The sequence below is a fragment of the Streptopelia decaocto genome (assembly GCF_964273445.1).
Source record: "Streptopelia decaocto genome assembly, chromosome: 2".
In the NCBI taxonomy this organism is placed as follows: domain Eukaryota; kingdom Metazoa; phylum Chordata; class Aves; order Columbiformes; family Columbidae; genus Streptopelia; species Streptopelia decaocto.
In genome coordinates, this window is record NC_138655.1 from 158,642,840 (window position 1) to 158,661,290 (window position 18,451).

General features: G+C 46.0%; 1 protein-coding gene across 2 annotated transcripts in view; it reads left to right on the top strand.

The window, feature by feature from the left end:
- LOC309435908 (mitogen-activated protein kinase kinase kinase 3-like) overlaps positions 1-18,451 on the top strand; it is an 89,496-nt gene that overhangs the window by 37,976 nt on the left and 33,069 nt on the right. Inside the window, exons 3-5 of one of the 2 annotated variants that reach the window (XM_082044655.1) lie at positions 5,088-5,197; positions 14,707-14,750; positions 15,762-15,861. In XM_082044655.1, coding sequence (XP_081900781.1) covers positions 5,088-5,197; positions 14,707-14,750; positions 15,762-15,861 — 254 coding nt within the window. The remainder of the gene's footprint in view (positions 1-5,087; positions 5,198-14,706; positions 14,751-15,761; positions 15,862-18,451) is intronic. The other variant, XM_082044656.1, reaches the window with a different exon arrangement.

Sequence of the window (18,451 nt, forward strand, 5' to 3'; positions counted from 1 at the left end):
ATTGATTTTTAGCTGTCAGTATAATCAGCTTTTTGTCCCGTTCTTCCATGGTAGAAATACTCCTATTTACATGTTGTGCTGAGGAGAGCGCAGGCTTCACTGTACAAGTAATTCACCCCGTCAACCTAAAATAACTTGAATGAATTCATACAAAACAGCGTGAGAGTGAAGCTGGGCCAGAAGGTTGTTCAAGAGAAAGAACCTTCTCGTGTTGCGCAAAGTCGGTGGTTTCCATGAGTCTCTGTGTCCATCTGAGCTCTGTGGATATTTCCTTGGTCACAGAATCACAGAATTGACTGGGTTGGAAAAGACCTCAGAGATCATCAAGTCCAGCCCTTGGTCCAACTCCAGTCCATTCACTAGATCACGGCACTAAGTGCCATGTCCAATCTCAGTTTAAAAACCTCCAGGGCCGGTGAGTCCAGCACCTCCCTGGGCAGCCATTCCAATGCCTGACCACTCTCTCTGTAAATAATTTCTTTCTAATATCCAGCCTAAATTTCCCCTGGCAGAGTTGAAGCCGATGCCCCCTTGTCCTGTTGCTGACTGCCTGGGAGAAGAGACCAATCCCCACCTGGCTAGAACTGCCTTTCAGGTGGTTATAGAGAGTGATGAGCTCACCTCTTAGCACCTTCCAGCTGTTTTGCAGTGTTGTGCAACTTCCAGCTGTTTTGTTCTGGAGCTGCTGCAGACCTTGGGAAGGTGTTTGTGTAGGCTTAATGCTGCCTTCTCGCAAGGCCTGGAGCTACTTTGGGTCCTGCCAGTGCTGGATCAGGAGAACCTCATCTTGCTTGTCCCATCTTGGGATTCCTCTGCATTCCCTGGCATTTTCCATCCCGTACCCTTTTCTCGCTTGAACCAACCCAAATGGGGAGCGAGCAGCCTGGGACAGCCCTTTTTCTGGAGAGCTTAGGAGCGGCATTTGGATTTAATTATCCAGTAAGTCTCAGCGCTTGTTTGAATTTTGCCTGATCTGGCTGAGCTGGCTGCGTGTTTCCATGGAACAAAGTCCTCCACCCTTCTTGGGAGTCAGCTTGGAGACCCCAATAGCAGTAATTAGGATGGGTAAGAGGCTTATTCTGGAAAGCATCAGTTCCTGTGCGAAGCTGTCATGGAGAGGAGTGGGAAGCGTCGGTTTTGCAACCGGTGATGCAAGTCGTGCTCCTGCTCTGAAGTTGCTTCAGACCGCGGTGTGGGGCTTTTCTCGCTTTGTTTTGGACAGTTGAGGCTTTGACCACAGTTCCTTTGAAACTGCAGTTGTCTCATTCTGAAAACACACTGTGAAAAGTAGTTTAAAAGCTATTTAAGCATATAGAAATACGTTACTTCAAGGAAATAATGTATTTCTGCTTGTGTTTAAGTCGTGTTCTTTCACAGGGGAAGGAGTTTTCTTATCTTATTTTTCTAGTAGTGATGGCATGGGTGTGTATTTTTGTGGTTTTTTTTGACAAGTAACATGTTTTCTAATAAAAAATTCTCAAGTGCTCTTCAGAATACTCTTTGGCATCAGATTTTTTTTAATAGATGGAAGAACAAAGATGTCAGCCTAAATATTAGGAATACCTTTTTCTTTCTTCTAGTACCTGATTCAGGGCAGCTGGGACCCACTGTTACACCACTGATTCTAGGCTGATTAAGTTGATGGTTGGGTATCTCTGAAAATGGGCTGAATTTGTGTGGTTACTGAAAGTGAGTGGATGCTTCTTGGCTTGAGGTGTTGGGAGAGATGCAGAAGGACGCCCCTTGCAGAGATGTGCCGACTTTCTAAGGAAATGTGATTTTTGGCAGCCATGCAGGTGGGGTTGCAGCACCAGGGATTTTTGAATCTGTGTTGGGTGGACTTGAAGATTGTGCTGCAAAAAGTTTTGACAAAATTGATGGGTAGGTAGAGGAGGAAGATTCAGTTCATAGAATCATGGAATAGTTTGGGTTGGAAGAGACCTTCAAAGCTCATCTAGTCCAACCCATGAGCAGGGACATCTTCACCAGCTCAGGTTGCTCAGAGCCCCGTCCAGCCTGGCCTGGGATGTCTCCAGGGATGGTTCATCCACCACCTCTCTGGGCAACCTGGGACAGGGTTTCACCACCCTCTAAGCAGTTATGGCTTTGAGGTCAATGAAATGTGAACCAAACCCTTCCTGGACACTGGAAGCCCCTTGGTGTTCAAGGAGAAGACAGAATTCCTTGAGAGATTGACCTTCCTTGCTTTCTCTATCAGTAAAAACTTGTCACGAGTTATTTGAATACCCTGACTTGGTGGCCCGTGTAAGCCCATGTGGTAGGAGAAGCAGTGAGGACATCCAGGTTTTCTGTACATGCTGCAAAGGTGATTTCCAATCACAGCCTCCCTGTGTTTTGCAGGGTTGCTCACTTCCAATGTCCTTCTAGTGAAATTACATTCTAATCCCTTGTCACTATTGTCTTTCCAAGGGACAACACAACGTACCCTGTAGGAATAACACTGTAGTGGTGACCCTGTATACTCATCTCGAGTGGTGTCAGTGATAAGGTCAAAGATCTCTCTTTTTTTGAGGTCTTCAGTGGTGCCACGTGCCCATTAGACATCCTAAAAAAATGTACGGGTCATGGAACAGGCTGCCCAGGGAGGTTGTGGAGTCTCCTACTATAGAAGTATTCAAGACCTGCCTGGACACCTTCCTGTGTAACCTCATCTGGGTGTTCCTGCTCTGGTGGGGGGATTGCACTGGATGAGCTTTTGAGGTCAATTCCAATCCCTGACATTCTGTGATTCTTTTGCTGTCGGCTCCATGGTTAATCCTTGCAGGTACCTGTAAGATATGGTGAGATCTCTGGAATGTGGCCCATGGGGGTTTGGGGCAGCTGCTGGCTCTTTCTTTTGGGAAGGAATAGTGGGAGCAGCTGGCACTCACTCCAGAAAACCTTGAAGCTACTCCACATCTGTCAGTTTATTCTTTATTATTATTACTGTTGCTTTCCAGCAGACACTGGAAGATCCATGAGGGCACCGGTGGGTTAACCAGAGATGCAGATGCTGCCGGGCATATCCAGGGAGGTTTGGGGCTGATGAATTGGTGGGGAATGGATGGTAAATACAGTGGTTTTGCCAGCAAAAGCCCAGTTTCACCACTGCCCATTCAGGCCCCATTTCCCCATGACATCACGGCCGGCGTTTGGTGGTGGCGAGTTCAGGAAACTCTTGTTGTGACTCGGGTTGGAAAAAAGAAAGGGGTGAGGGGCACTGCAGAGATTATGGCTTTAGTGGAAAATTCCTGGAAGGTGGCGTGTGGGGTTTTTTGTTGTGTGTTCTATGTGTGTTTTTAAACTTATCCCTTCCCTCTTTCCCTTCCCCTGTGCTTGTCTGCAGAGGTCCCTTGTAACAAAAACAAACCAAAACACCAAACCCCAAACTATGAGAACATTCTAGTTCTTTTTTATTATTATTATTACTTTTTATTATTATTGTTTTCTGAACTAGAACTGAAAGTTATCTTGACTGTTTTCTTGGAGCATTTCAGGTTGTGCTCCTGAACCCCTCTGGATAAAACATACCTTTGTTTTTAGTGGGTAGGGAAATGTGGAAGAGGGGACAATGGAACCTTAATCTACTTTGATATTTTATTTTTATTTATTATATATCTAATATTTATATATACTCACAGTATATTCTTTATAAACACACATTGCCTTCATGAAATCATATGTATTTTCCTAATGCCTGAGATAGGCATTAGGGCTCATTTCTGAGCTCTACACTAAAAGTGACACTGGATTTTCAACATTTTCCCCCATTTCTTTTCCCTTATTTCTATAATGAGATGGCTCTGGTTGGCCCAGCATGTATGAGAAGGCTTTTTCTCACACTTTTTCTATCTTTTTCATAGTTTCAATCCAGAGACAACCCAGCAGGAAAAGAGGAGGTGATGCTGGATCTGAGCATGAGGATCCAGGGCATCTTTCACTGGGGAAAGAACCTCAATATTTGGGTCCAGTCCTGTGTGATCTCATAGAATCACAGAGTCATTTTGGTTGGAAAAGACTCAAGATTGAGCGCAACTGTTAACCCAACGCTGTCACTAAGCCATGTCCTGAAGAACCTCATCTATGTCTCTTTTAATCATCTCCAGGGATGGTGATTTGTATAGTTTTTGACATCTTTGCAGGATTTGAGTTAAATCTGCAGACTGGCTTGGGGTGGGGATGTCTCTATCCCTGGAGACACTCAGTTGTACACAAAATGTAGTAGCTGTGTTTGTATTTTTACATTAATAGCTACATGTGCCTCATACCTGCCTGTCTGGACTGTATTGTGAACATGGTGGCATGCAACAGGTTTTCACACCTTCCAAAAGAATATGCGGAGCCCTTGATCTTGACGGGGCTTGTGGTTGGTATTTCACAATGAAATAGTTTGTAGCTGCTTTAAGAGACCATGAATCTAGATGTGAAAGTGTTGAAGGAGATGGGTTTCAGATCAAATGTGTCACTCCAAGTTGTTTAATTACTGCAGGAATTGGAAATACCATATGGGCTCTCAGTGTGTGTCTCTCTTCTGCCCGGGACAGTTGAGTTTGGTGCCTCTTCTACTGGTTTTCTTGCCCTCTCCTGTGGTTTCTCATTGGCTTTAATTTTGGAAATCACTTGTGGCTCTTGAGCCTCTTTAATGGAGAGGGAGGAAAAGAGGAGATGAAGAACTGCGGTGTATTCTATCACCTGCTGTGTGAGCTTTCTGGGTCTGGAAAGGTTTCCATCCTGTAGAGCATCATCTTACACCTCACAGACTGGATCTAGCACCCTGGCAAGCACATCTGACCTACGGGTCCCTCTCTGAAGGGTCCCATGGGCAGCAGACATGGGCTACAAGCTGGAGGAGCAGTGGCCACCAATACTCAGCCATTGGCTTTTCTGTGATCTGTCTCACCTGTGATGAAGAAACCTGTATTTCCAAGAGCCAGGGGGCTGGAAGGGACCATAGTGTGGTCTTTGAATGTCTTTCTTAGGAAGAAGGCTGGACATAGTGTCTTGTGATTGAGTTGAAAGATTGTATTGGTGATGCTGTGTTTTTACTCTGCGCTTCCAGGGGTGATCAGTTGTCTCTCCTTTTGCAGATGAAGAAGAAGCTCTGAACTCTATTATGAAGGATTTGGCAGCGTTGGGCAAATGTGGGGGGCTGCTGGACAACAACAGGAATAAAAACAGTGTCCACTCCAGCAAACAGGTAAGACAAGACATTGCTTGAATCCACCCCGAACTCCAGGAGACCAGGGAGGTGATGGACATGGTGCTCACCATGCTGGGAGAACAGTTTAAATGTTAGGACTGAAGTTAAGAAGTGCTGCAGGAGCTCAGGACTTGAGAAATAAACTAAGTTAACATAGGCATAGGCTTTAGGACCTTTTGAAGAGCTGAAAAGCAGATACAGGCATCCCTGTCTCACAGAGGAGCAGAGGGGAAGAGTGATACCCCAAATCATTCCTAAATATAGTGATAGAGCCCCAAATTGGTTTTAAATCTTAAATCCCACCCCCTTCTGCCAAGGCACTTCTATATCTTGATTAGGACTGGAAGTACTTGTTACAGGCTATGCAGCTTTAAGCTTTGGCTTAGTCAAATGTTTTCTATTGACAGTGTTGATGAAATACAATACTTATCATGTGCACATTTTACTTCAGCTATTTGAAAGACAGACTGCCAACTTGGAGCTGTAGACACCCCAGCACTCTGGGGATGGATCATGTCATTCTTATATAAAGTGTTTAAATATTAATTACTTGTGTTTATACTCCTAAACCCAAACGTTTTGGCCCTGTTGTGTGTTCGGAGTTGATTTGGTGAGCAAAAAGGTTGTCCCTTGAGCAATGTCAGAAATTATTCGCTGACATGGAGATAATAGCTCAAGCGGATTTAGTAGCCTCTTTGCGTATGGAACAAATATTATACAAACATAAAAGCGGGGAAGAAAGAATTCAGTTGTCAAAATAGCAAGGAAAAAAGGGGAAAAATAGAGGGGACTGGGAAGCTGCTGGAGAAGCAGATCCACTTGGAATTTCGCTTCTAGCGAATAGAATAAGCTTGCAGTCAACTTTGCAACTAGCAAAGAAGAAAACAAATTGTCATTTACTGCTGTCATGCATATTTTAACTAACAAAGAACTCTGGATGCAGATATGGGGAAAAAAATCCTTTCCTGAATCCCTCTAGACTTCCGAGCCACATGCAGACGAAAACACGTGCGCACGTAGCACGTCTGTTTTAAACTGTGTCCTGGCGGTAGCAGCTGTCCAAGTTGAATCATTGGGTTTGCGTTCAGCTCATGCTGAAATAAGTCCAAGATGTTTACAAATCTGAGTGGAGAAATTCAGAGCTGGCTCCCTGCAGCTTCGGATGCTGCGAGAGCGGCGATTTCTGTGAGCCCATGGGTGGGGACCGTACCGAGCCACCTCGGGATGCTTTGGCGATAGCAAAGCTTTGTGCGCTTCTCTGAAATAACACTGTTTTCTCACAATCAGAAGATCCCCGCTGTCGTATTTGAAAACTGTAAATGCTGCAGATACAGAGTTAACTGGATATTTAGTTGAAAATAAGAAATGTAATAGTTTTCATTGGCTGGATTCATATCTACAAAAGTTTCATAAAACTGAAGTCTCGCGCTCAAATTTGTATCCGCAGCCCATCCACTCTGTATTTTCATGTATAAATCACCATTAGAGCAACGTCGTTCTCTAACATGAGCTTTAGAATTGTCGCCTGCCGCTTGCATTTAATTATATTATATTAGGAATCAAACTGTTCTTCCCGATTACAACACTAATGCTTGGAAAAAATTGCCTCCTTTATGTTGTTTTCTTTTTATCCATAACCAGACCCGCCGTAGCTGTGTGCTCAGTTACTCAGAGCTCTCTGATGGAGGAGGCACAAATACTCAGCATCCCGCTCTCCTCACGCATCCGTGGCTGAGGATTCAGACCCACAGGCCCCATGAGATGATGGGCGTTGGAGTCTGAATTGTTGCTTCACTAAATTGGCCTAACTAGACCAAGTCTGGCTCGTGGGACGGCAGGAGTCTGGTCTGCGAGGTGGGGAGTGGCCAGAGTAGGTGGATTCAGTGAGGACTTGGTTTGTGTTTGCAGCTCTGAGACTTTTAATCAACTTGTTTGGGTCACTTTTAGTTCTTTTCCTTGTTTTTTAGCAGAGAAATTGCTGGGGGGAGGGAAAGATGGCTTTGGAAATGCTGTCGTCATGCTTGTGATTTGTTGTTCCTTTGGTACATGGTGTTCCCGTTTATTTGTTTTCATTTCTTTCCGGTGATCAGGTTGGCTGGTAGGGCTGAAGGATGCTCTGCACAGTCTCCCTTCTTGGAGGAGGGAGGTTGAGGTGTTTAGATGCTAAATCATCCTCTTGGGAATCTCATTGTAGGTGTCTCCTGCGGCCCTGCAGCAACATGTTCCCATTGAAACACTTGGGTCTGGATGTTCAGATTTTAGATTAGAAAAAAAGCAAAAATTTCTGTGGAAAAATGCTTTCCCAAGGCATGAGAATCCTTCAGTCAGTGTTCCAAATTTCCATTGAAAAACACTTTTAAACAAGAATGTGTTGACTAGTTAGCCTGTCCCTTTGTGGCTTGCAGCAGTTCTTTTGGTCCACAAAGCAGCACAACCAAAATGTTATCTCATCCCTGTCTCCTGGAGGGGTTCCTGAATGCTCTCTTGATAGAAATTGAAATTTGGAGCCTGGCAGATAATATTCCTGGTGGGTCTGGGCCACACAAAGTCTGTGGTGCTGTGTGCTGCACAGTATTTCTTCCCCAAAATATTGACAGTTTTGCTTCAGATCATTTTACGAAATGAACTTGGGCAAATTGCATAAAATCAATCTTTTTTTAGTCTGCTTTCCTTAACAAATGAGTAAGGCTGAGGTTTTGGATGTCTAATACTTCATGGTAGAACAAGCTGGAAATGAGAATGATGGCACTTGATGTGTGGTGTGGGTGAGTTTTCTCCTTTTAGGTGGTCCAGGCAGCAGATGTGATGGATGAGCTTGAGTTTGCCAGGTCCTGGTCAAGTGTTGGCCACCGTGTTACGCTGCTTTTCTACCTTGGGAGAAAATAGGGTAGAGGGATAGGGATGGACACTGTTTTCCTTCCATATATGAGTCACAATCTCTAAAAGGGAGCTGTGATTTGGGAGCAGAGGGATCATCCTGACATTATCCGTGGTGCATCATCCGCACTATTATTCCATTTATCACTCCGTTAACGCTCTTGCATCCTCTGGCATGGCTGCAAGGAGCCCTTTCAGGCAGATTTCTGAGCAGACAGCTGAGTTTGTTTATAGAAGTTCCTCTGAAGAGGGGAAGGAGGAAACAACAGAATAAAGATCTGCATTGCGATCCCTAAGGAAAAAGATGAGTGGAGTAAGGAGGGAAACCACAAAGAACTAGAAATCCCAAACATAAGTGTGGAGGAGAAAGGAGCAATTATATTAACATTTATTTTGCATCTATCTGTGTGTATGTAATTTATTTATATAAATAGTGCTTGGCAACTCTCAGTATGATGCTGGTTGTCCCCATTGGTGTGGGACTCCATCACGGCAGATGACACCGAACAGCTTCTCTGCCATATTCGTTTTGATTGCAGGTTCTCCCATGGCAATGAAGTCCAATATTTGTGAGGAATGTTTTTCCCATGCACAACAAATGTCAGAATGACCTAAAAGTTGTTCTTTTAGTAAATTACCTCTGGACTCTCTTCTCTTTGGCAGGTTGTGTGCAGGACTAGGCTTGCTTGTGACTAGAATAAAATACAGCTCGTGTTCTAGGGCTCTCTGTAGGTCTTCAAGCAGCCTAAAAGGAGTGTGGCTGTATCACCTTTGTTTTACTGTTGGGGAATATGATGGGGATCCATAAATATCACAGGAGTTATGAGATCTGTGGGGTTTGCCACATCTGTAGGGCAAAAGCAGGGGACCAAGAAGCAAGACCAGCTGGGAAGGGCTTGGCTGGAGGTGGCCAAGGCAATGGAGTCCCAAAGGTTTGGGGAAGAGGTTTTCCCTTGTCTGTGTGTGGAGCTGATTTGGGTGCTTAGAGGGTAATAACAAGGAATCGAGCTGGAAAAAGCTGTTCCCTGCCAGGTAGGTGGTTTTGGATAAACGTTTTGAAGCCTGTGATTTCTGCTGCTGTATGAACCAAAGATATCTATAACAGGGGGCAATGAACCCTCTAGACATCATCTTTCCACTGGCCTCTGAGCTGCTCATGTGGAGGGTTTGCTTTTTAGGAGGAAAAGTGTAAGGATCCAAGGGGACCAGGGTGTTTTGTAGCTTCCACCCCCACTGAGAGAAGAAGGGGGCAATCCCAGACAAAACCCCTTTCTGTCTGATTGCTGAATAACCCACAGCGTGTGGGGGTTCTGTGCAGATAATTCCTAATGACGCGGATTAGTCATCTCCTATTGCGGTTTAGGGCCGCGGTCCAGCCGTCTGGCTTGTAACGAACGTCCCGTTGCTAAAAGCAGGGGCGAGTGCAGGGCTAATGCAAACAACATGCACGTCGGGGAGGTGCAGGAGTCCCCTCAGCCTGGCCCTGCAGGGCTGGTTTCTCTTGGCTGAAGCCAGAAGTTGAGGAGAAATCCTACCGTGTTGTGGCTTTGTACAAAGGAGTAACTAGAGCGCTGATGTTTGAACGCCGCACCGCTCAGCGGGGTTTTCTCATTGTTTCCTAAGCCAACAAGTAGAAAATGAGAGAAGTGAAAATAATCCCCGGTTTTACCCTCCAGGATGCAGAAGTGGGTCTCCCTCATTGCCCCTGTTTTACCCAGGAGGGGGAAACTGAGGCAATGTAAGTGCCCAATGTCTCATTGGTGGGTAAGAGCAAAGCTGCAATGAGCCCCTCTTGGTGCAGCAATGAAGGGAAGAACCTTGCAGTGATTTTTCCCAACTTTCTTGACCTAAGAAGGGTTAATGCTGGAGTTGGAGGTTTTGTCTACGTTGTCCCAGGTGGTTTGTGAGGCAACCATGGATTTGTGTGGAAGGAGTGATCCAAAAACCCTGGTTGCTGTGGTGTCTCAGCATGGACAAAGCTGTTGTCTGGTTAGGTTTGACCAGAGCAGCTTTAAAAGCAAACCCCAGATTTGAGGTCCAACAAAACCACGTTTCTGATGGTGGCTGAATTTGGGAGGAGGAGAGGACATGATGGGGGGAGGCTTTGGACTTGGTGCTGGTTCAGGGTTTTGCAGTGTGGCAGTTTTAGGTGCTTCAGCTCTTGGTGCCACACATGTGGAGGCCCTTGGTTTGCAGTTGGCGGCATCAAGATGAGGCAACAAGAGAGCCCCTGTGCCATTGTTCACCCTTCTCCATGAGCGTGGCATTGCTCTGCTTGGCCCCTTACCCCAATCTGATCAGCCCTCGGGGTGTTCAGCATCTCCTTGTTCCTCCAAAACCACTTCCATTTTAGGCCCAAGAACATGTTTTCCTGCTCTCCGTGTGTGCTTTTATTGCAAACAGCAGTCAGCTCTTCAGGGATATCTGTATAAGATCATGATTCACCTCATTTGGAAACACTTTTTCCATATTTTTTTTTTCTAGCGTTTTCCTTAATCTAAACCAGCGTGCAGGGCTGTTAGATCCAGCTCCGGGGGCTGAGCTTGGCCGAGCCCACCGGGGTTCATGTTCCCCAGCCTAGAAGAAGCGGTCGCCCCTTTCTACCCGACCCCAATTCCTGTCAACGCTTCCTCTGAAGCTTGGCAGTTGTGATCTGGTCTTTTCTCTTTGTGCAATTAGAAGTTTTGAGGAAGGAGCTAAAAATACTTAAGGAAAGCCTGGAAAGATGGCGATGGGTTTGCGGCCACTGCGGTGGCTTTGCTTTTTCCTTTCCGAGGCGGATGGCAAGAAACAGTAAAATACCATTTGTTAGCGGGGCTGGAGGAAATGCCACTACAAGTATCTCTGAGAAGAAATTATTCCAGAAACGAAGGGAATTACTGTGGTATTTCCTGTCAGGGTTGTCGCTTATTTTGTTTGTGTCGCAGCAGGGCCTACAGGCGCCAGCCGAGATGTGGGCTCCTCTGTGCCCCACATTGTGCGGAAACGCACGTGGAAAGGGAAAAGTTGCTCGGTATTTACAACCCAGGAGATCAAACATCTACTTTTTGTGCTTGGTTCTGCCAGTCTGCTTCAGAGAATGAATCACAGAATCGTTTGGGTTGAAGAGACCTTCAAAGCTCATCCAGTCCAACCCCTGCCATGAGCGGGGACATCTTCACCCAGGTCAGGTTGCTCAGAGCCCCGTCCAGCCTGGCCTTGAACACTTCTAGGAATGGGGCATCCACAACTTCTGCTGTTCTAATGTCTCACCACCCTCATAATAATAAAGTTCTTCTTTATATCCAACCTAAATCTAGTCTCTTGCAGTTTAAAAGCGTTGCCCCTTGTCCTGTCACTACAGGATGTGGTAAAAGGCATCTCTCCATGTTATAAAGGCTGCAATCAGGTCTTCCTGGAGCCTTCTCTTCCCCAACTGGGGCTTTTCCTTCAAACCCTTAGGCAAAGCACCTCCTGCCTTTGTGCCTCAGTTTCCCCACGCTTGCTCTGTCACCTGCCTCAGCTTTTACAATGCTCCATGAAACCATCAATAAAATCTCCTGCCAGCACTGAAGGCTGGTTCCTTGTGACATGGCCTTACCCCTCTCCTCTACCATATTTAACACACGCCCTTCTTCGATGTCTCTGCTTGTTCTCCTACACTAAGTGGCCTCTTGATTGTGGGGAGAACAAGGCTGCCATTAACCTCAGTTGACATCTGATGGCAGGGGGAGGTTAAATAGCACAATTTGGATTGTGCAAGGAGAAGTCTGTGTTTCCATTCCTCATAAAATTACTCAAGTGAGTAGGACCCAGCAGCTTCCACCACCTGCATCTCTTCAACAACCTGCCCTGAAGCATTTGCATGTCGTGTTGACATCCTCGCAGAGAAGATGCTGGTCCTGCCTTCCTCTTCATCACACATTTCAGACGCTGGCTGCGGGCTTGCGTGAGATTTTGCTCCAGCATTTGGCACTGCCCCAGCCTCCCTGTGTAATCTCAACCCAGTTGCTCCAAACCAGATTTCCATGGGTGTAAAAAATCACAGCCTGCTCCGGCATTTAGGAAGTGCTTTGCATCCCCGTGGGACTTCCTAGTGCTTTGGGCACTGCCCACTTTTTTAAAAAAGAAGGAAAAAAGTATTTCTTGATATCAGTGGTGAATTCTGCTTTAGCTGTGGGTCAAAAACACGAGCAAGCCGAGGCAAAACTGCCAAATAAAACCATAACTGACTTCTCAGACTATAGATGAATATATATTTATCCCTTTTGGAAATGCTTGTAAGCTTAAGGTCTTGGTTTCTTTGAGGTAGGCTAGAGGTTATTGTGGTTTATATCAGAAAACAAATAGTATCTAATTAACAAATGAAGTGAGTTTTCATTCCCCTGTTGCAGCTGGTGTGTGTGTATTGCTCTGTTCAGAAGTGGAGCGGAGCAGCTGCCTCTTTTCTCTTGGCTTTGGACCACAGCACATCAGCCCTGTTGTTGATGCAGAAGATGCAGCGAAGTCAGGGCTCTTTTTTATTTTTCCATTTTTTTTTTCTGCTCTCTGGAGCTTTACATGTGGCTGGAAAAATGTCAAAACGCTCAAGCTGTTTTTCACAACTTGTCTGTGCGATTTGCGTTGCTCAGCACAAACAGGCAGCGTGTTCCGTCCCAGCTCGTGAAGCGCTGGGGTCTGCGCCGAAAGCGAAACCCGTGCTTTGAAAGGTTTCCTGCAGCGAGGCCGGAGCTGCGGGAGCTTTTCCCCTTACACCTCCTGCTCCTTTCTCAAGGTTTCTCCTTACAGTTCCTCACCTTGATTTTTAGTGGTTTTGGGTTTTTTTTTTGTGAAGCCACACTGGGCGATTTTCTGCCAGCATCCGGGGGGATGAACCAGCCAGGCCCTGTTCAGGGGCACGTGCAAATTAAAATTGGCCCAGAAGAGCCCGTATCTTTTCCCTTTTCCAACAGAGATAATACAAACTGGCAATCTCACCTATATTAGCCTGTCTCTCTAGAGTGATTTAGACCTTCAGCACTAGGCTGGTTACAGTGATCTCTTCTCCTTTTGAGTTTTGGACTATTTTAGAGTCAGTTTGGTGTTTTTATGGCTTGGGCCTGGTTCTAGAAGTAAACCTGGAGTTTCTCCAGACATTGTGGGTCTGGAGAACTGGCTGCAGATACCGAAGTGATGTAAGTGCTTGTTATAACGCTGCTGGAGTGCCCCATTTGGTGACTGTCACGGTACTGGTTCTTCCCAGCCTTTCTGGAAACGCAGAAAATGCCGCTAGCAGAGATAAAAAGGATGTGTTTTGGATGATCCAACATGTTTACTCTGAATCTGCTGGGCTTTTTTAAGCATTTCAACCGAATCATCTCCAGCTTTGACTTCCTGAACTTCGGTGGGTGTTTGCAGAACTTGAGGAGCTGTCAGTTTAAAAATAAACCCGAGGATACCCGTCCAGCTCATTTTCCTCGTTAGGGACAGGACTGTTTCACTGCAGCTCTGCTTTCCCTCTGAGAGGATGGAAATTGTGCCTTCACACGCTGGCAACCCGGGGTTGGAGATAAGGCCCTTGCTCAGGAAGGGCTGTCACCCACCCATCGGGCATTATCCATGGAGATGCCGGTGATCCAGGACCAAACCCTTGTGTTACACCTCAGAGGGAGGTGACGAGCACTTTTTTCTCCGTGGGACTAAAACTACTATTTGAGGAGGCTTGTGTGCACTAGCAGGGACAGAGCCCTGGTTAACCGGGGTGACTAAAACTCATCTTGGGAGGTAAAGAGGGTTTTGATCTGCTTTGGAGGCCATCGGAAAGTCCTGCTGTGAGCCAAGGGGTGCTGGAGGGTTGCTTGGCTCAGGCTTGCTCTGAGCTGAATGAATGAAAAGTCTCCTTGTGGTCTTGTTTGCTGCTAAATATGTATAAATAAGGGATAGGAGAAGTGGCTTTTACTAGGCCCTGCACACTTGTATGCCCAGTCTGCCCATGACTCTTCTGGCTCTTCTTTGGGCAAACTTAATGATTTCTCTTGAGGTGAGCAACAGGTCAGTTCAGGGTGGACATTTACTGTCTATAGCGTAGTGATTCCTGATGTACTTTGCATTCTGTAGGTCCTAACAAAACAACAGCCACCCCCGCACCACTCCAGCACTGTTGCCTTTTAAAATCCAAGACGGTCTCCCCACTTCTATTATAGGGCGCTTGCTTTTACTTATTTCTTTGCCCCAAATATCTCTGTGGTCTATTAAAAATCCTCTGAGCTTTGCTTTTTGGGTTTCCAACAGGAAAGTACTGGAGTAAAAGCTTGGGAAGCACTGAAGATGGACAGACATCAGGCACTTAACCTGTTTGCATCTTTGGTAACAGTGCTTTGTTCCCAACTGAGTTCAGAGCATTCACCATTTTCCGCTTTTATTAATGTGTTTTATTAAAATTAACAGTTCTACAGATGAGTGTTCTCTTCTTTATAGATGGCCTTGTTGTTTGACAAGCACATTTCTCAGCAGTGTGGAGCTTCCCCGAAGTCCACAAGTCCAGTTGGCCTTAAATAGACCAGACCCAATGGATTTAGTGAAGTCTCTCTGGGAAACGCTGTCAGCTTTGGATCTTCATGTCCATTCAGAATTCAGCTCAGGAACTAACAACGTTCTGCTTTTTCTTTCAGCAGCGAAATGTCAGGATCAAGTTCGAATACGAAGGCGAGAAAAGGTATGTACCAAACCCAGTCCCCCGCGTGTACAGGGACAAATTACCCTTTTTACCCGATGTCCTACTGACTTCAGCCAGCTGCAGATGAGCTCACAGCAGGATTCATTCCCCTAAAATCTGCTACAATTTTATATGCAAGAGCCTTGCCTCGTCATCCCATTTGCCACAAGTACCTCCTGGGATTTGGATGCAGGCAAAGTGGTTCCAAGCTGGAAGTCGTTAAATGCCTTTTACCAGGGACACAGGGTACATGCTTGGATCCTTTTCTCTTTAATTCTTGAGCCTTGCTGCACCACAGCTGAGCTGCAACTGTACAGAAACATGTCCTTTGATTAGCAGCCTATGACACTTACTTAAGATAACCAGATTTTGGGCATGGGTCCCATAAAAATAGAGCTGGGAGTTAAAACTTGCCCGCCCTTCCCTGCTTGACATTTTCATGGAATCACCTCTGCTTGGTGCTGGGTGACTGCGGCAGGGCAGGACATGGGGATGGAAACTCACAGGCTGATGGTCCAAGTTGCACGTTAAAGCCAAAGAAAACTTAGGTAATGTTACTATAAGGTCAGACTGTACCTGCTGATAGGTACCTATAGAGCGGCTGCATATTATGGTACAGGAGAGTCACAGGATGCCAAACTGCATGATTCTCCTTTCCATCTCTCCTCCCTGTTCAGAGCCACGTGCTGAAAATGGAGATGGTAAATGCTGACCAGTGCCTGACCCTGGGTCTTCTCCTGTGAACGGCTGCTGGACTTTTTTGTTTTCCGCCTGTACCTCACAGCAGAGGGAGGAACAGAGGAGCTGCATTAGGATTTTTGGTAGATATTCGTGCAGGGTAGATCAATCCTTCTCTTGGGCGTAGCAGATGAGCAGCATTTCTATGTGTAAAAGCAAGGAGCAAGCTTTATGCTTCATAAAAAAAGATGACAGGTCTTCTGAATTAGTCTAATCCCAAATTCCAGTGTGCTTCTACTAAACTGAGACTGTTGTATTTGTTTGTCTATACAGGATTATCCAGTTTCCAAGACCAGTCAAATTCAAAGAAGTCGTGCAGAAGGTCACAGATGCTTTTGGACAGACGATGGACTTAGTCTGTGTGAACAATGAGGTACTCTGCTCCTTATTGCTATGGGGGAGTTTTAGGGTGCCTGATACCCACTCCAGACTTGAGCAGCAGTTTGTTCTTAAGGTTCTAATTTAACCTTGTACGTAGATGTGAAGAAAAATACTCTTATTTAGTGGTTCCCAGCTGGTGAGCATACAAGAGCTGTTGTCTGGACACAGTTCAGTTGGATTCTCAGACTCCAAGCCAGGCCTTCCTCTCCTCAAAATTAAGGCCTATTAAATGGTGATCCTTGCATTTTAAGACTTGAAGACCTTTCTACTCCAACCTTCTTCATAACACAGGCCACTGTGGCTTTCCAGCTTGTTTTTTGAGCCCAACACTGTGTCTGAAAGGAGCTTTTACCTAGAAGGGGGAAATCCTTGGTATCTGTTTTGGTGTGCTCGGTGTTTTCCTATGAGCCATCTTGCTATAAACTGGGCAGGCAGCTGATACCACTGGGCTCTCAAGGTGGGTTTGGCTTTGGGAAGGAGGAGAAAACCAGATGACAAATAGGTAGGGTTTTATAAACACGAATTCTTTTGGATCTGCCCTGACAGCTTGCTTGTTCAAGTATGAATTGCAAATGACTAACAACCTTTCAGTAAAGTATGAACGGAGAGAAGAGGTCATGAAGAAAGCTTTCTCCCTTTTTGCTTGTTTTCCTTTCTGTTTCAATGGAGCTTTGATCCACAAAAACGTTGCTATTCTTTTATAATAGGTACTTCATGATACCAAAGCATTCGCTGGGTTTTGGCTTTGAATGCAGTCAAGTTTCTAATCTTGGGCATTCTCTGACAGCCCTCCCGGGAAAAGCCTGCCATTGAATTCTCCAGGAATGACTCATTTCATTCCAGGTCTCTTTCCACTGGAAGAGGAATTTTTTCCAAAGACAGCAAACAGAAGCTTAAATAATGCATTTTTATCCCATGTTTGAGACTGTCTTCCTGGGCATGTGCACAGCACATAGCAGGACCTTGAGCAGCCTTTGCCTACTCCTAATAGTGTGGAGGAGGACCATCAATGTTTTGGGTTTTTATACATAGAGATTCCTCCCTGTGAGAACCCCCTCACCTTTGGGAAGAGGTATAAGCAGCAGTAATTCAGAGTTGTTATTGTGGAAACACTATAAATAGACAAAAGTGACCTTTGGGGAGAGATGTCCACATGGTAATACTCAGGTATCTGGCTCCTAACGTGTCCCGGGTCAGGTTTTTTGGTCTCATGACTGCAGGTCTTAGAGTTAGTCTAACTCAGAGTTAGCCTGACCACGGATTCATTACAACTAAATGTTTCACCCTTTTTTCATGCTGGAAGGGAATCGTGCAGTAATTCTTTGTTGCCATCAGATGTTTCTCTCGCAGTAGCACCTCGTAGACCAATATTACACTGAGGTCAACCAGCCCCTACAAAAGCTCACTAAATGTTAGTCCCTGTCTGGGTGAAGCTGGAGTCCTGAAGCCAAGATCAGTGAGATGAACGTGCCAGCTGGGTGGAGCAGGGGCGCGCATGAATCACATCCTGGTGGGACCACGGAATCAGCGGGCTTGGGCTGGTGTAGATAAAAGCGGGGCCTGGCTATGGGTGTACCGCACGGGGCATGTCTGCACGTTAGCGTTAGGCTGGGCTCATCTTTCTGATGAGCTGGACAGCAAAATCTGCCTGACCGTGGACAGCATGGTGTGGCGTTTGTTGTGCATTGGCTGTGTTATAGATTGAAAGACTGGCTTCTGCGGTGAGCACTTGGTGTGAACTTGGTCTGCGGGCTGCCCTGGGTGTTACAGGATCATAGGGGTTGAAAGGGACATCTGGAGATCATCTGGTCCAGGGGTGTCAAACTGATTTTCCCCGTGGGCCACATCAGCTTCACGGTTGCCATCAACGGGCCAAATGTAATTTTATGACTGTGTAAATGTAACTACTCCTACATGTATAGATGCCTAAAATTACATTCAGCCCTTTGAAGGCAACCGCGAGGCTGATGTGTCCCCCAGGGAAAATGAGTTTGACACTCCTGATCCAGTCCAACCCACCTGCTCAAGCAGGGTCACCAGAGCAGATCACACAGGAAGGTGTCCAGGTGGGTTTGAATGTCTCCAGAGAAGGAGACTCCACAGCCTCTCTGGGCAGCCTGGTCCAGGCTCTGGCACCTCAAAGGAAAGAAGTTTCTCCTCATGTTCAGATGGAACCTCCTGTGTTTCAGTCTGTGCCCGTTGCCCCTCATCCTGTCATTGGGCACCACTGAACAGAGTCTGGTCCATCCTCTTGACACCCACCCTGGCGATATTTATGAGCACAACTTGTGACTTTGGGCAGGAGGACTGAACATCAATGTGCCACCGGTTCCCTTCTGACCTCCCCTTGCTTGTGTCCTGTGAGACTGCCCCTCAGCATCCTTTTGGAAGGTTAAGGAGAGTTAAAGCCTAGGGAAGTGGTAGAAGCTCTGTTACTGGGGGGGGAGGAGTGGTGTTTAAAAGCATATTTAACAAACATTTGTCGAGAATTGTTGATGCCAGTTGGTTCTGCATTGAGCAGGAAGATGAACTAATTGACCTCTCAGATTTTTCCCCAACCCTGTTTCCTACTATTCTTTGGC